Below are 17,033 nucleotides of genomic sequence, written 5' to 3'. Positions count from 1 at the left end.
TGAACCAGTGCTGGTAGAAGCGTCTGTCTAAAGGGCCTGTAAACCAAGCATAGCTGAAGAGTATATAAAAGACATACCTCCTGGTGTGAACATGCCCATTTAGTGCGTCCTCGAACTCCATCTGCTACACCTGTACCAGATCTTACTAGAGCATGGTGAGCTTGCCGAGCATGCTTGGATTTCGGTATCTGGTCAACTTGGGAAGTGCTGCAGAGCATATGGTTAGTACCTTACAGGACTTCCAAGACTTGTACGTACCGTCACATCGCATTACATTGACAAGACAAAGTGAGCAGTGCAATGCGTCATATGATGATGTAACAAATGCACGCAGTGCAGTGCGTGTTATCGATGCAATCGCGCTGTATGAGTACTTCTTGTGTTATGACGACCATGTAATGTGTTACAGAAGTGTTACATGTAATATGAAATTGTTGGCAAGAATCCTATTTCGCCCAATTCCGACAGACGAATTCTGACCAAATCTGGCTGGAGCAGCTCCCATCCCACCCAATCCTACACAGTTTTCACTGGGACTGAAGGTTCAAGGAACTAGCATACGTGGTAGGCAGGGTTGGCGTGGATTGAGGTGTGCCACTCTGAAAAATAGAAGCTGTTGCGCCAGCAGCATCAGGAAAATAACACTTTCTATTTTTGACTTTTTGTGACTAATGTGACTTTTTGGGAAGGAATCTACTATCATTCCCCATGTCCTGCAGGCATGGCTGCACTTTTCTTGCTGATTTTGGTCTTGTTCAAACCACCTAATTCATAGCTTTCAGTAGATACCACATACATTCAAATTGATGGAGGTTCCAAAGAGATATTGTGATTTTTCTCTCAGACAGTGTGCATCACACCAATGGCTCAATATCTCTGAATTTTCAGACATTTTCTAGTCTTCTTGGCTTAGATATATCATCACTTAGTTGTCTCAATAGATTCTGTTCTCTTTTCATTCTTCAAAATGCTGTATATGGTCAAAAAAAAAGTCCATTTATTCCGAAAAATTTGCAGGTGGCTGTGCTTACAGCCACTGCAAATTCGCTGACTAAGCAGAAGGCGCGCCTGCGAGAAAGTGAGGGTCGGGAGACTTGCGGGCTGTGCACAACCCTTGCCTGTACATCTGTACTCAATTCAATGCTACTGGAAGCCACTCTATGTCGGCCATGTAATTATTCACGAAATAAATGGGTATTCTGCGAAGAGACCCGCCCAAATTTGCTAGATGAGTGGTGTTCGGGCGCGGGAAGCGGTCACGTGATCACGCCTCGCATGTGGCGCGTGCGAACGCGCGCTCGCAAAAAAATTGGCACGGGCCGCCCTCCCGCCTGGGAAAATTTGCTTATCTGGCTGCAAATTTCCCGGTGCTAAGTCACTTAGCACAGTTTACAATGGATTTTGCACTTTGCAACCCATGCCCGATGCAAATTTCCCACTTTTCGTTGGTTAAGAGCATAGATAAACATGTGTAGGACGTGAACAGAGTTCCTCGGCAACCTCCCGAGCCATCCCGCCCGAGCCCTGACGGTGTGATGCCCCGCAGGCCCACTCGAATGCCCGAACCCCCTCCCCGCCCACCCACCTGAGGGCGGCTTTTCCTTTTAAGGAAGTTCCCACGGCATCGCCACCTACAAATTTTTCGAACTAAGTCCATTTAGTAGGTTCCTTCACAACAAAGTCACAAATAGTCACAATAGTCACAAAAAAGTCAAAAAAAGTCACAAAAGGTCAAAAATAGTAAAGTGTTAATTTCCTGATGTATTATGAGTTCCCCATTACGAGTAGGCTAACAATCCACGTCATTGCGACTATTCCACCAGGGTAAGCCGTAGCGCCTTGAGTGCCTCCTCTGCAAGCGATTCACAACGACGGTTTAAAGATGGGCTTGATGATGTCCCCATGCACTTGCCTGCGACGCCGGCTTCCTCAAGCTCTTCAACAACCACTCTCATCGCATGGAATCTCTTCATACCCTGACGGGCCGTCAAGATCGTTGTCTTCAGCATCCTGTGTGTCCAAGATATATAAACAAACGGTAGGCATGACTGAAATCAGCAGGTGGCAGGATGGCCTGGGACACATGCGTGAAGTCATTTGCAAATAGAAAAACCTACGTGTCCCCTACTGAAATCATCGCCGAGGGTTGCAAAGCAAGTCTCAAGCAACACATGTTGGCATTCCCTCTGTAGCGACCCCGGCACAAATGTCTGCTCGACTAAAATTCCAGAAATTCGAGTCTTGGAAGCGAGAGCCTGCGTGTGACAAGTGATTCATGGTGTAGAAAGGAGTGATAACTGCTGAGGAGGGCACGCCTACGGGCCCAATGCCAAGCATGACGCGTCGTGCGCATAAGCCGCACACGATCGCGTTCTGGCGAATGAAATAATATCCCCGGGAAAGAGAAATACAACACCATAGGTTACTCACTGGCTTCGTTCTCCCGTTTCAGCTGTCCCAAAGCTTCTGCAAGCTCCTCTGCCCTATACTGGGTAGCTGCAAATACTGCCTGCGTTGCACGGGTGACCTGCTCATCCCGATCTTCGGCAAAACGTTGGGTTTGTCGTCGAAAATCACCAATTTTCACAATAAAACTGACGCTGTCTCGCCTCGTAATTCGTGCGCTCCATTGGTCTCCGTCTGGCATTGTACACCGACGTTTGTCGTCGAGGGCAGCCACAGGTACTCAAACGCCTTCGGCTGCTGGGCTGATGAAGAGGATGCCGATGCCGACGGAACAGGCTGTACGACATTTTGCGCAGGCTCAACGTCCACCACCTTGCGGACTTTCTCGGCATCCCACTCTTTACACATAGCTGCAGATGTAGGGGCGAGGTGTAATGAAGGACTTGTCGTCGAAGAACCTAGAAAGGCCTCCCAGAATGCATGCCCAAGTTTGCCGACTAAGGTCTGGCTGGCTAGCGCCGCAATTGCGGCCTGCTCTTACGGCGGGCAGGCGAAGCCGAATTCGACGACGACAGGGTTAGTGAAGAGGGTGGCAAACCCATCTACCTTCGTAATTTGGACACGCTGACCCCCGGACAACGACAACGCCAAGAAGCTAAACACCGTAGTCGCTGACATAGCCGCAAAAGAAACACAACCCACAACGGCAGTTATAAGTAACATAAGGAGGCGCAGACGGATAGTAACAACTTACCCACACAGGCTCGGAAACCCCAACAGACCGCATCCGTGTAGAACGCGCCACCCATCGAAAACAAGGAACATCCGCCATCCGTGCGGAAGGCGCAATCCCCGCCATCAGTATATACCCATAGGCGGGCAGTGTGAACCATCAGGGACCTCAGGATTGCAGTTCCGGGGGGTTTCTATCTAGGGCGACTCCGAGATCCCTTACGAAGAGGCTTCAGCAAGTGATCCCGAGTTTTCCTTCCCTACCGAAGATTCTAGTGATGTCGAAGTGGTGTTAGAGTAGGCAGATTCAGTTGTTATCGTCAGCTGTAGTCGTCGTTATCTCCTCCTGTCCCTCATTCCCCCCTACTTCAGTGCTATATATCTAATGGGTGACGGTAGGGAAGGCGTGTTATCCGTTTCAAGTAGAGAAAATTTACTGCGTATTGTGACCATTCAATATCTCTCCTTCGTGAAGAACATCGAGCGTATACGCAATGATATTTAGACATGATTACTTGGAGCGTTAGCAGAAAAGTCGTGAGTTAGATCATTGCGGTCATAAACTAGTTCTGAGTCATGGCTTGATTACGTTGGGTTGGATACTTTCCAGAGCCAGAACGGACCTGTCAAGTGTCATGCTGACGCAAATAACTGAAGGTCTGCATTCTTACCAACAGGGTCCGCTAAAAATTGCATGGTTAGTTAGGGAGGGAGCACGGAAGGAGTTAACGTGCCATGTTCGTGATACACACTCGTCCACGATCCGACGACGCCAGCTGCACTAGCTATGCTTCCCATTTGAACTCCCTCTGAGCTGAAGACAAGATGAGCATTTAGCTAGATAGCGAGAATTCGTCGGACAATCACCTCCATCGCGAGTGGTTATTATACACAGAGGCCTTGGATTCAAGTGCGTAAAGCTTATATCCTAAGCAATAGAATAACAATTGTACTCACGAATCGCCACCGCACCACTCCGTCTTCGTTCATGTACACGGATCCGATAATTTGGTTTTCGTTTCCTTGAATACCAATGGATGTCCCAGAGAAGTACAGAGTAGGATAAAGATGATTATCGGACTCGGGAAATCTCTCCAGAGTATAATAGTCTGGGATGGAGTCTGGCTCTATGATGTATAAATTGAGGTCAATTAAGAAAGTGGCTTCCCCGTAGCGTGCTCCGTCGAAGAAAGCACCACCGTCCAGACGGAAATTCCTCGTAGTGGCCTACCCAAAGCATGTCAGCCGGTGGCAAGAAATGGCTCGAATGGAATTTACGTTGAACGCTGGCGAAAGGAAATTAGTCAACACCACCACAGGTTCGTAATGGCTTACCATATAAATCGCTATGCAGAAATCAACAGATCAACTTTCCAATGATCTAACATATATGAGGCACGCTCACCGGTGGTCCAAGAACGAAACATATCGTGCCCAGGTCCCTTCAACCCCTGCCCAATCCTTTGGATTACGAGCTGTCGCGCCTGGCGCAGAGTATGCCCGTGTCGCTTCCAGTCCGCAGGGGGGCCTTATATCCATCTGAGACGGTTCGGACGACTCCGCCAGATTTGACAACAAAACATTTATGATACTCTCCACATGAACCCAATTGACACGTCCATTTTTCCGGAAGGGGCCCCAATCATTCTCCCTGCAATAGTTGCTGAGGTCGTACACGTAGCAGCGACTTTTGGTCCGCAATACTTTCATCCACTCAATACCACACTAGGTCGTCATCGTTGTCGTAATCATCCAGAGTGAGAGCAAGATAGGATCGCAGGTGGGCGAGATTCTGGGACGTGTTGTAGTGGTCAAACAAAGGAGTATGTAACATGTTGCTGGATTGCAGTACGTCGACGACCCATAACAAGCTCTGCGAGGGAACCCGCTCGTATCCTTGTGTGACAGGAGATGCCGTGCGCACGACATTAAGAAATGTTTCGAGGGCACCCGTCAATTCTTCAGCTGTAGCACGGGATGAATGGGCTATCATCTCTGCGCAGACCCTTCGCTGGAGTTCGCCTTTCCAGTCGAAGGACCCATGAAGCCCCTGAAGTGCTTTGCCAGGGTCATCGAACGGGCAAGAGAGAAAAAGTTGGCGCCAGAGATACTGATCTTTGTTGTGGTACACGAGCTGGCGGGCAGCACGGCAGGTCTGAGAGAAAGCTGCCACGTCTCGGGGGTGACAATGTATCAGGGCGTGTTCGATGATCTCTGGCGACAGAGATTGGATCCCATTTCTATGCTTCATCACTGTCCGGCCTGGGGGGGTGGGAAGGATCCACCGTCGTTGGTTGGCTTAAGAAGAGACGTGGAAAAGACGTTGTGCTTCTTCCAATTAAATGGGAAAGCGGCTTCGCTACACCGTGTAGATCAAACACAGGAAGGGAAAACCCATATGCCACAATTTATTAGAGTCACTGACACGTACGACGTGCGCAGTTCTTCCAAATCCCTGGTCAGCCTATAAGGCTAGTATTAGGGCAGGGGAAGTGCAACCAAGTCTATTTGAATGAATTAAATGATGACCTCAGATATTTGTTTGTAGGTATTTGGACACCTGTGCACGCCCATCACTTGCTAGACGTCTGCTGACGACGACGACGACGACGACCGCCATGTCTTCGCTGACGAAGGTCGCGGTGTATTCGTTATTGGCAACTTCGGCTGTTTGTCTCCAGTTCCCGTTCAAGCTACCCTTCTTCAAACAGAAAGTCGATGTCCTCACGGACAACCAAGTAGCACCTCAGGTTACCCCAAGAATCGCTATCGTCGGTGCAGGTGCCGCAGGATCTTCTGCTGCTTTCTGGATCTCTAAAGCCAAAGAAAGATTTGGCATCGATGTAGAAATAGACGTGTACGAACGTGCATCATACATAGGTGGACGTGAGTGCTTGTAGATCCCTTCGACTGTTTCTAGGGTAGCATCCTCATCGCTCTCCGTTATCCAGGCAGCACTATTGTATACCCTTATAATGACACCACGCTCGCCCCAATGGAGCTTGGAGCTTCAATCTTTGTTGACGCAAACAAAAACCTGATGAGGGCAGCCAAGGAGTTCAATCTGACCCTAAAGGATTTCATCGACGAATTCTCCGACACCGGCTTATGGGACGGACAGAAATTCGACATCGTAGTATGTAATTTATATCAGCAAGTTTGACAGTCTCGCTGAGAGGCTTCACCAGTTGAATGAGGGCACTTATACTAAGAGCTGGTGGACTACGTTGAAGGTATTGTGGCGTTATGGTTATTCAGCGCCAGTGAAAACGCAGTCCATGTGAGTACAATATCGTTGGCATCACCTGCGACTCGATGACGATCGGCCCTGAAGCGTAAAGAATATGATCGCGGAGTATCTCTCGTTATACACGGCGACATCACATCGTTGGGATGGCATCGCGGACCTCGTTGAGAAGATGAATTGGACCGACTTTGTAAATAGTACGACTCTCGAATATCTTTCTTCGAAAGGCGTTGCAGAGAAGTGGTCAAGAGAAATGGTCGAGGCTGCTACTCGGGTTAATTATGGACAGGTAGGTCTCCGCGCCACTGATTATCGGCAGGCGACACTGGTGCTCAGCATGTATGTAGGACGTGGACAAAATCCACGCTTTGGAAGGCACTTGCTCTTTGGCAGCCACCGGTGCATCTGGCGTCCGCGATGGGAACTTCCTCATATTTGAAAATTTCCTGAAGCACTCTGGCGCCAATGTTTATCTAAATACCGAGGTATGTGTCTTTCAGCTATGCTAGGGTTGTCTTCCTAGAAAACTTCTCCCGTAGGTCCGAGACATTCTACGCGTCCCGGGGTCATCACGTTGGATCCTCCACACTTCTTCTGGTTCCCGAATTTACAAGGCTGTCATCTTGGCCGCTCCTTTCCACCAGACCAATATTAGTGTTGCCTCTGATCTCGCCGAACTCATTCCTCCGCAACCCTACGTTCATCTCCACGTCACGCTACTGACTACGAGATCCGAGAGCACAAACCCAACCTACTTCGGTTTATCACCCGGCGAAAAAGTTCCAAAGGTGATACTCACTACACACGAGGGTGCACGCGCCGGCGGTGTGGAACCGGAATTTAATTCCATTTCCGTCCATGGACGAATTCAGAGAGCTCCCGGAAGCGCAGACGAGAAACCAGAGTGGAAAGTCAAAATATTCTCCAAAGAGCGTATCACTGATGAATGGCTGGAGAAAGTATTCGGGCACGTTGGGTGGGTTTATCGGAAAGAGGTTGGTCTCTTCCTGTGCACGGTACTCGAAGTTTAATAAGTCTACCTCAGTGGGATGCTTACCCCGTTCTACCGCCTACCACCAAGTTCCCCCCTATGAGGCTTGAACAAGGGTTCTACTACGTGAACGCCTTCGAACCGTGCGTCATATGTTTCGCTTACAGTATTCGGGTATACTTACTTCAGGTCCCCACCGCAGGTTCATATCCACGATGGAAACTGAAACTATTGCGTCGCGCAACGTTGTTGACCTCTTATTGCACGAAGAATTTGGCAGCGGTATATGTGGCTCACAGCTTTCTGGCCCTGAGACTAGCGAGGGAAACCCGGGACACGATGGAGGTTCTGAAGATTTCGTACTTGGCTGGGATTGTTAGGCATTCCGGGAACTTTGTGTGTATATATCTGCTGGATAACTACTTTATTACCAGTTCTTACTTTGTCCATCTCCGTCCTTGTCGGCCTCGAAAGTGTCACGGATTCTTTTCAAGCAATACTTGAGGGTGCCCTCGGATATTGAATCTGCCATATCTGGGGCACCTTGACGACTTCAGCTGAAGTGAGACACGGTTTGTCGAAGACCACTCGCGAAAGTGAGTAGACAGGGTGGACGAAATCGCAGCGGCTTTTGGACACTTCAAAAGCATAACCATCAAGATATTGCAGCTAAACGCAGATATGATACAGAACAGACGCGCCTTGACGCAGTTGGCGAGGTGCGAATATTATGTAATTGTCTCGAGACGGACTCAGTTATTTCCGGGGTGCCTGTCTCGTGCGATTACTCTTGCAAATCACAAAACCACTGCTTTTTTTCACTAAAGATTGGATTAAGAGCCAAGACTCCGAGAGGTCCTTCTCTCACCGTCATCGTCCAGTATGTTCATTCCACCAATGACGGCATTGACCCCGATATCTTGAATGCTGATGTGGGGGCTCTCTGCATCAATGGCCCATAAGCGGGATGTCCTTTCCATTCATTTGCCTCGTCCCAACTCCTGTCTTCTTCTGTGCTCCGTTCACACCAAATTACCACACACACCGGCCTACCAACACCCCACAGCTTGTCATGTGTGTATTTCTGTGGACGAATGAGATGGACGACCGTAACTCTCAAAGACGCCCCTGGTCTCTCAGGTTAGCTCAGGAGGAGTTAGCCTAGCCAAACCCAGAAACAGGAACCGAATCCAGCTCTCGCCACATTCACCCGCTCATTCTCAACCTGGAGGCTGGAGGGTCAGTCCAGAGGTCACAAGTTCATCCTCAGCCAGGAGAACCTGCTGAACTGGAAACCTCTCCGAGCACTGAGATTCTCAACCAGTAAGTTTTCGATACCATTTCGAAAACAGTTGTAATAATGTTGACGCGTGCAGAGTCAACAATGATATGGACTAAGTAAGGTCTGAAGGCCCCTAAACGTACTGGCGGACGCGACACTGAGTGCTAGCTTGACTCCCAGACAAGTTGAAGAGCAGGCATCATGAGAGTAGTAAATCGTATAGTTGTAGTAACAACCAGTATCCCTCCCAAGTCCATCACGAATGTCCCATAAAACTGGTGGGCAGTGGACTTGATTTTAGGCCTGTTCGTATGCATAGGTATCGATGAATATTGCAGTTCAAAGTGTGGTTGCTCCCGGCGAGCAAATATAGTACAGAGCGTATGCCGATCCGTTCGGCTCTGTATCAGTAACACCCCGCACTGCTACAACCACCATGAAGGCATACATCACCTTTCAACCTCGAGACATGACACCGGTAGTCCGCAAGGAAATACGGTTGCAACATTCGTAGCTCATCCTGAACGCTTCGAGGTGCCCTTCAAGGGCAGAGGTACGATACTTGGAACACACAGTTGAAATACAGAAGTGCACCGAGATAATAAGCAAATCATATATTAAGTTGTATGTGATGCAAGGTATCACTGAACCGCAAAATTGCCAGGAGTTTTGGGAAACACCCAATGAAACCAAGTTTGTCTCGGCTTCTGCTCGGACCCAATAGAACAACCGCAACATCAACGTTCCTGCGAAATAGGCTGCGGCTCTTCAATAATTTCACTGTTCTTCTCTTCGATAATTTCGAGGTTGGGATCTTCTAACCGGAGGCGGTGACCGTCCTTCTGGAGATCTGGCAAGCCGCCCATCTCAGACGCCACCGAATCAACCATACGATCGCCGAAGGCTGACCAGTCGGAGAAGTGTCTCCGGACTTCGATGTAATCATTGGCGAACTCGCCGATCTGGAAGTAATCGGCTTAGCCGTCTCCAACTCCGCCGCAAGATAAATGCAACCCACCTCGACCTCATCCAGACCGGCAGACTCGCCCTCTGGTGTCGTTTTGAGGTGTAAACCAGGTACCATGTCGATAGCTTTGGCAATGATGGCCGTCGCCACAAATGTATATCCGCACGTCGCACATACATAAGCAAATTGGATGTAAAGTTGCTTCCAGTTGTGGTCGACCCAGCCTCCGTTAACGTTAGTGTTGACACCGTCCAGAGCAATGATGGAGTGCGAAGCGAAAAAGCCATTGAAGAGAAGACCAATAATGCCGCCAAGGGCATGCTCAGCAAAGAGATCCAAGGCGTCGTCGATTCTCATCAAGAACTTGACTAGGTTGCGTGGATTGTCAGTATCAGCAATTGTCGAAGTTTCCGTGACTTACGCTTCGTTGCATAATTACAAACAGCACCAGCAACGATGCCCATGATAACCGATGCCCACGGGTGTATGTAACCGGAAGCGGGTGTCGCAGCAACCAAAGCAGCGATAGAACCCGAACAGAAACCGACCATGCTGTACTTGCGTTCCAATCTATAGTCAAGAAGACACCACACAATGCCGCCAAACGCCGGGGCAATCATGGAGTTCCAGATTGCCATTATGGCACGAAGATTGGCACCAAAGGCGCTACCTCCGTTGAAGCCGAGCCATCCAAACCAGAGAATGAAGGTACCGAGGTTTACCATGGCCACGTTATGTGGTCTGAAGTTAAGCAACTCCTTGTCTTGCCGCCGACCGAGGACCCAAGCATATGCAAGGCCTGCGACGCCGCTACCAATTTCCACAGGACCACCACCTGTTGATGCGGGAAGAACGTTAACGTTTCTCAGATTATGAATGGAAGTGCTCCGAACCTGCATAATCTAACACGCCCCACTTGAACCCCCATCCGTTAATATTCCAAGCCCAGCAAGCCAGTGGGCAGTAAACAAGGGTCATCCAGAAGAATGTAAATATCATGGCTGGAAGAACCCGACCACGCTCCGCGATACCTCCCATCAAGATTCCCACTGTCACACAGGCAAATTCCATCTGATAGAAGCTATAAAGCAAATCTGGAATGAGGGGCGAACCAGGAGAGGGATCGCCGAGCACGTTTAGCAGTCCAAAATTGGCAAGATTGCCAATGAAACCATTGGTGGCAGTAGGTGAGAAGGCGAGAGAGTATCCCCACAGGTACCACTGGAAGATACAGACGGCATTGCTTGCAGAGACAGCCCATATCAGGGACAAAGCAGATTTTCTCCTCGAGAGACCGGAGTATAGGAAAGCTGGAATAGGATCAGGATAGCAAGGACATGGTAAATTAAAGTTGCGAACCTAAACCCGGTATCATGAAAGATACCATCGCACCCGCGACGATGATAAACGAGACATCCCCACGATCGAATCTGGGGGAGATAGCAAAACAGAAACGGGTGAGTTCTGACACAGGAGGCGTTGACTCTCATTGGCTCACTGGCTGGAATCCCCTGGAAGCGAGATAACGAGCGCGCAAATCAGGAAGTTGTTTATCTGGTGGAGGCAATGGTCCTGAACGTACTTTTCAGCAACGAGGGGGTCCCAAAGAGGTCGCCGAACTTCATTTTCTTCGGTTCTGAGAGGTAAAAAGTATGAAATGGGCCTGTCCGTCGTGTCTTCTACCGATGGTGTCGGTTTTTCTTAGCTGGCCCAGGACGAGGGAGAAATTTGTGGTGCCCCGGGCTCTGTATTCATACTCGGGTGTGGACGTCCTGAACAGATAAATACTTGCCTGCTCATTGGTCGATAGCGGAGGCGAGGCTCGGTCGGTTATGTAATCACCAGGGTCGGAGAAGACAGGCGAAAAAAAGGCTGTCGTGGTGATTAGTGACAGCTCGAACCGCCCCTTTGGTCCATTGCGAAAAGGGATCAAATAGGACAGACATGCAAGGCACATGCGGAGAAGTCTCGTTTGAAATCCGTGCTCAGCGATCTACTCGTTCAAGCAGGTGGTGTGGGCACCGGGCCTCACTGAACTCGCTGTCGGTCGGTGAGTGGTGTCACCTGGCGACCCGGTCACCGGCTCTGTATTGAATCTGACCGGGATCGACGTCGACATGATAACAGCATGGACCCACTCAGTACAGTGTAACACTGTAGTATGCTATCTGTACTATCGCGCCTGGGGTCAAGACTGTCAAGGGTCGATTTACACTGCACGTCGTTCATTCGATGCAGTGCTTCATGACATGTTCTCCCGACCTGCTCATTTCTCACTGGAGCTGACCGACGTTCTCACCTGACAAACTACACCAGCCTTTCTTGGCTTAGAGGGCTTCATACGCAATCAGACATGCCTGGATAATTCCATCAAAAGGCGAAGGAGTGAGAGGCGCCTTCCTATTCTTGTGCATCAGCATGACATTTCTGACACTTCGTAACGATGGCGTGCTCGCTGGTATCCATACCCTACCAACAGAAAAGGGGATAGCGTATTGGCAGGGTATAGCCCTTGATGAGCTGAAGGTACAGATTCGCCAGGAGTCTCTTCGTAAACAGAAGGAGGAAGCCGATACTGCCATTGTGCGGAGATTTTACTCCAGAGCCATCCCGGCAACCGATTTCGGAGTTGGCCGGAGAATTCTCCTAGCCCGCGAAAGGATAGCTTCCCAATCAAGGTACACACGATTAGTGCTCCTGGGGTTGGTTACCAGGTTGCGCCCTTCTGCGCCTCAGAATCGTGTTCCTTGCCTAACTTGTATTATTTTCATACTTAACTACTTTCATCCTGCATCCTGAATGTCGCCAAGTTGCTGGCTACCTCACATACGTCACCACAAATATCTGCGCTTCAAAACGCCCACCGGCTCTGGAAGAACGGGCAGGGCGGGTATTTGCGTGTCCTTGGATCTCGAAGCGTAAGATGACGAACGTTGTAAAAAGATGTTCTTTTGTTCTACCGGTTCCTACGCAAATCAAACCAGAAACAGGCAATGGTTCAGAGCCAGCACACGAATTTTTCCATTTGCAATGGGACTTCCATTTCCCTCCTTCACAACCCATCCGCTAGTCGCTGCCGAGCCAAATCCATTCCAGCCTGTTCCTACAACTCCCGGGAGCGGCCCTCTGCCTCCAATCTCTATCGTACTATCCACTTCGCTGCAAGAATACATCATTCGCCACGTCCTACATGATTTTGACTTTCCACACCGGTTTGTCTTGTGCACAAGACTTGTGTTCTCTCCGCGGAGAAATAGCGCTGCCTGCTACCATGACAGATGCGTAACTCGGACGGGTCATTGCAGACCGTTATGTGCTGAATGAAATGGACGTGCGACTGTTGGCGATAGGTACACACACATGTGGTAAAAGGAAGGGTGCGGAAGTGCGTGATCCTGTTGCTGAAGATTTGTTGAAACGGTTCTACGAAGGACCAGACGATCTCGATTGGCAAGAACTGTTGAAGCAATCGGTGAGTACAGGTAGGGAATGTGGAGGCTTATAATTATAATAAGTACTGACGCGCAATTGCGCAGCAATTCACAGAGAAGCTACCAGCGGACGAGCATTCACCCGCTCCTTGAAAGTTGTTGTAACATAATAGCAATTCTCGTCTGACAAGGTGCGATCTAATCATTACCAACAGAACCAACGACGGAGTCACCGCTGCTATTGTTCAAGAGAGGCGCGCGGGAGACCGTGCAGTCGACGGCGTCGCCTTCCCCATAGCTGCCCGTCGGCAAAACAGAAGGGCCTACGCAACTCTATGCAGGTTTTCACAAGTTCCTTCGTTTTGCTAGTCCGCGACGCCACTTCCTGTAGCAGGGAATTGCCCAGAGTCAGATTGGTTCTGCCTTTTCACTGGTGATCTGTGATCTCGAGGGCTTGTGGTTTCTAGTACGTAGACCAACTGTAGTATCCGTGGTGCTGATATATATATAAACAGAACCACATGGGTAGAACAACCCGAAATTTTTGTCACCCCCTGTAGAAGCGCCAGAGCTTTGGCATGTGTGATTTTTGATACCATCATCGTTCCTTTCCGCCAGAAAGTTTAATTTCGAGAACTCCAGAGTTCACTGGCTCTTATTCGGCGATGTCTGGACGAATTACGAAGCCGCTATGAGAAGGCATTTGTTCGGGGTGGTGCCTATTCATGTGCATCTGCATTTTTTATCTGCATTACTGTAAAAGCTGTTCTGTTTAGGATAAGTATTGCAGGAGCTTCGGAGTGCGGCAGACTCGTGTTGGCCAAGGGCAGGGGCACATCAGTAAGCGAATAGATGTCCCTTTCTGGTCATGGCAGTGATTCCACTGTTCCCTGTCCCCCTGATGTGGGCAGTAATCCTGTACTATCTGCTACATTTAAGACGTCCAGGTCTAGTAGATTGACGGGCGGTTTCCCGGACTTAAAATCCGCTATCAACTTGCATTTTTCGCACCTACTGGTGAATTCCCTATCGGCCATCGTCGTGTTGTGTCCATTGACCTCCGAGTATATCAAATCTACGCTTTGTTCTCACCGATACCCAAGATTTCTCTAGAATTATATACTTGGCATCCTTACCCGTGAGTAATTTCACATATGGTATTCAGTTCACCTAGCTCGCTGATTCAAGTAGCATTCTGGCGTTCAAGATTTCTTGAGCTCCATTGATTTCTCGTGCTTGGAGATAATGTATGGTTTCACCTTCCTGTTTTATTGCAGCTGATTGCCCAACCAACTCCGAAAGACAAACCATTTTCACTGCATTTATCTTCCCAGTGTAACGGTGTTCGATGAGTTTGACAGACGACGTTTCGCATGCACGAGCAGAGTTAGAACGTTACTGTCCAGGGCATGAGGAGTGGGACATTGCACTTGACAACCTGGCAGAGGCCCTTTGTGATAGGTTCCTAAATGAGGAGGAAATCGATGACGTGAATGAGGCAATTGCCATGTACCGCGCTGCCCTTGCACTCCGACCGGCTGAAAGTCACGAACGGCCCTGATCACTTCACGGACTTGCTTTTGGCCTCTCGTGTAGGTATGACAATACGGGGATACTAGCGGATCTGGAAGAAGCTGTCGCTCTCGGACGTGCGGCACTCGAGCGCTGTCCACCAGGACATCCGTGTCGTGAAACGACTCTTTCCCATCTCGCCCATAACCTCTGGAAGAGGTTCCAGGAACAAGCTGCAATATGTGACTTGGAGGACGCGATTGAGTTCTACCGTGCAGCACTGGAACTACTTCCGTCTGGACTTCCGGACCGGTTTCCATTGCTCCACCATCTTGTTCTCTGCCTCTCAAGTAGGTATGACAATCGGGGGGGGGGGTGGTCGCCGACCTCGAAGAAGCCATAACCCTCAGACGTGCGGCACTCGAGCTCCACCCACCAGGGCATCCAAATCGTCATGCAGCTCTCTTCGCTCTTGCCTGTGACTTGTGGACAAGGTTCCAGAAGCAAGCTACAATGCACGACTTGGAGGAGGCAATTGAGCTGCACTGCGCAGCATTGCTACTACGTCCATCTGGACATCCTGATCGGTACTTGTCGCTCCACTCGCTTGCTCTTTATCTCTCGAATAAATACAACAATCTGGGGGTAACTGCCGACTTAGAAGAAGCTATTGCATTCGGACGTGCAGCACTCGCACTCTGCCCATTGGGGCATCCAGGTCGCGGCATATGTCTCTACAATCTTGCCCATTACCTCTGGGAGAGGTTCTGGGAACGAGCTGCAATATGTGACTTGCAAGACGCAACTGAGTTTTACCGTGCAGCACTGGAACTACTTCCGCCTGCGCATCCTGATCAGTCTTCGATGTTCCACCACCTTGCTCTTTGTCTCTCGAGTAGGTATGACAATCATGGGGAGGTTGCTGACTTAGAAGAAGCTGGAGCCCTCGAACGTGCAGCGCTCAAGCTCTGCCCACCTGGGCATCCTGGTCGTGGCGAAATTCTCGGGAACCTTGCCTCTCTCCTCTGGAGGAGATTCCATAAACAAGCCGCAATGTGTGACTTGGAGGAGGGAATCAAGTTGCGCCGTGAAGCATTGGATCTATGTCCCTCTGCAGATCCTCATCGGTCGTGTTTGCTCTCTTCCCTCGCCCTCTATCTCAGGGATAGATATGATGCTCAGGAGGTAGTTGCGGACCTGGAAGAAGCCATCACGCTCGGACATGTGGTACTAGAACTCCGTCCACCAGGGCATCCATGTCGTCACAAAGCTCTTGGCACTCTTGCTGATTACCTTAGGAGACGCTTCCAGGAGCAGGCTACGATGCATGATTTAGAAGAGGCAATTCAGTTGTCCCGTGAAGCATTGGAACAATGTCCTTCTGGACATCCTGATCGACCTTGGACCCTCAACAAGCTTGCTGCCTGTCTTACCGAAAGGTTTAACAGGCAGAAGGCAACTGCTGACTTCGAGGAGGTTGTGATGCTTAGGCACATGCTACTCGATCTCCATCCAATGGGTCATCTTGACCGTCGCGAGTATCTGTATGATCTTGCTGTCCCTCTTTGGGCGAGTTTTCTGAGACACTTCGCATTGCTCAGCTCGGTCGAGGCACAATCTCTTTGTCAAACCTTCTCGAGGGCCCATTCAACAGATCATTTTGTCCTTACCTCGTCACCCCACAACCTCTCACTGTACCTTCGGCACTCGGTTCTGCAACAAGCCGCAACGGTCGACTTAGCCGATGCTATTCGTCTTGCGACCACCGTTTTGCAGCTCCGACTCCCAAATCGCGGCACAACCCTTATCAGACCCGCAACCCCTTTCATTCATCAACGAGCTCAATCTCTGGCCCTGGTGGAACGGTTGGATGAATTTGCCATCCTTGGGCGAGTGGTAGACTATCTACACATCCTCGCGAATTTCCTTCGGGACAGGTTCTGCAGCCACCATGACATTACTGACTTAAACGAGGCTGTTATGGCACTTCAGCAAGTAATCCGACTCCGTCCAGCTCGACACCCTGCCCGTGCCTCATCTCTTCACACCCTCGCGCTATGCCTAGTGGACAGGTTTCGTGAAAACGCTACAAGGGCTGATTTAGACAAGGCGATTGAACTCCAACAAGCAGCCACGGACCTACTAACGCCCGGAGACCCGGGTTATGACCTACTCCTGGAGCGTCTTACAACCTACCTGCACATGAAGATCCATTCGCCAATGGGGATGATCACTTCTGGTACTCCAGGCATTGAACGAGCTGGCATCGAGCAACTCATCTGGCACGTCGCATTTGACGCCTTGAAAAACGCGCCGACTAGATTGCTACACACGCGTACCGGCAAGTTGTGCAGCCGGGACGTCCAGGTAATCCCACTTCGTGAACAGCCAACAATACCACCGCCTCCTGTCGTCAGTGACAACATGTGATCCATACATCGACTTCGAGTGCATTCGTCCTGCCG

At 49.9% G+C, this 17,033-nt stretch overlaps 5 protein-coding genes across 5 annotated transcripts; 2 read left to right on the top strand and 3 right to left on the bottom strand.

Annotated features, from left to right (window-relative positions):
• Positions 1-2,583: 2,583 nt before the first annotated feature.
• On the bottom strand, positions 2,584-2,931 carry F5J12DRAFT_721453 (uncharacterized protein; the record flags this gene model as incomplete). Its single annotated transcript, XM_051741314.1, has 1 exon — positions 2,584-2,931. A coding segment is annotated over one exon (348 nt), but the record flags the coding sequence as incomplete, so codon positions are not given.
• Positions 2,932-3,497: 566 nt separating this feature from the next.
• Positions 3,498-5,651, bottom strand: F5J12DRAFT_834180 (uncharacterized protein). The gene is made up of 6 exons (XM_051745843.1): positions 4,860-5,651; positions 4,544-4,825; positions 4,096-4,354; positions 3,873-3,975; positions 3,576-3,821; positions 3,498-3,520 (listed from the first exon to the last, which is right to left on the bottom strand). Exons 1-5 carry the CDS (start codon positions 5,387-5,389, stop codon positions 3,772-3,774), a joined length of 1,224 nt encoding a protein of 407 aa, XP_051599336.1. The 5' UTR covers positions 5,390-5,651; the 3' UTR covers positions 3,498-3,520; positions 3,576-3,771.
• Positions 5,631-8,066, top strand: F5J12DRAFT_834178 (Prenylcysteine lyase-domain-containing protein). The gene is made up of 8 exons (XM_051745842.1): positions 5,631-6,024; positions 6,090-6,274; positions 6,327-6,418; positions 6,473-6,674; positions 6,733-6,870; positions 6,925-7,380; positions 7,431-7,519; positions 7,579-8,066. Exons 1-8 carry the CDS (start codon positions 5,757-5,759, stop codon positions 7,754-7,756), a joined length of 1,608 nt encoding a protein of 535 aa, XP_051599335.1. The 5' UTR covers positions 5,631-5,756; the 3' UTR covers positions 7,757-8,066.
• Positions 8,067-9,395: 1,329 nt separating this feature from the next.
• F5J12DRAFT_893131 (ammonium transporter) lies at positions 9,396-11,250 on the bottom strand (the record flags this gene model as incomplete). The annotated part of the gene is made up of 7 exons (XM_051747629.1): positions 9,396-9,620; positions 9,677-9,993; positions 10,047-10,460; positions 10,519-10,935; positions 10,985-11,055; positions 11,124-11,136; positions 11,208-11,250. The coding sequence occupies 7 exons, from the start codon at positions 11,248-11,250 to the stop codon at positions 9,396-9,398; spliced, it is 1,500 nt and encodes a 499-aa protein (XP_051599334.1).
• Positions 11,251-14,404: 3,154 nt separating this feature from the next.
• F5J12DRAFT_893130 (uncharacterized protein) lies at positions 14,405-16,998 on the top strand (the record flags this gene model as incomplete). The annotated part of the gene is made up of 3 exons (XM_051747628.1): positions 14,405-14,565; positions 14,653-14,918; positions 14,966-16,998. 3 exons carry the CDS (start codon positions 14,405-14,407, stop codon positions 16,996-16,998), a joined length of 2,460 nt encoding a protein of 819 aa, XP_051599333.1.
• Positions 16,999-17,033: the final 35 nt, after the last annotated feature.

This window comes from Pisolithus orientalis (assembly GCF_024613125.1).
Source record: "Pisolithus orientalis strain OTSU chromosome Unknown F5J12scaffold_16, whole genome shotgun sequence".
NCBI classification, from domain to species: Eukaryota; Fungi; Basidiomycota; class Agaricomycetes; order Boletales; family Pisolithaceae; genus Pisolithus; species Pisolithus orientalis.
The sequence above is the reverse complement of the archived record's forward strand: the minus strand, read 5'-3'. Positions and strand labels throughout refer to the sequence as shown.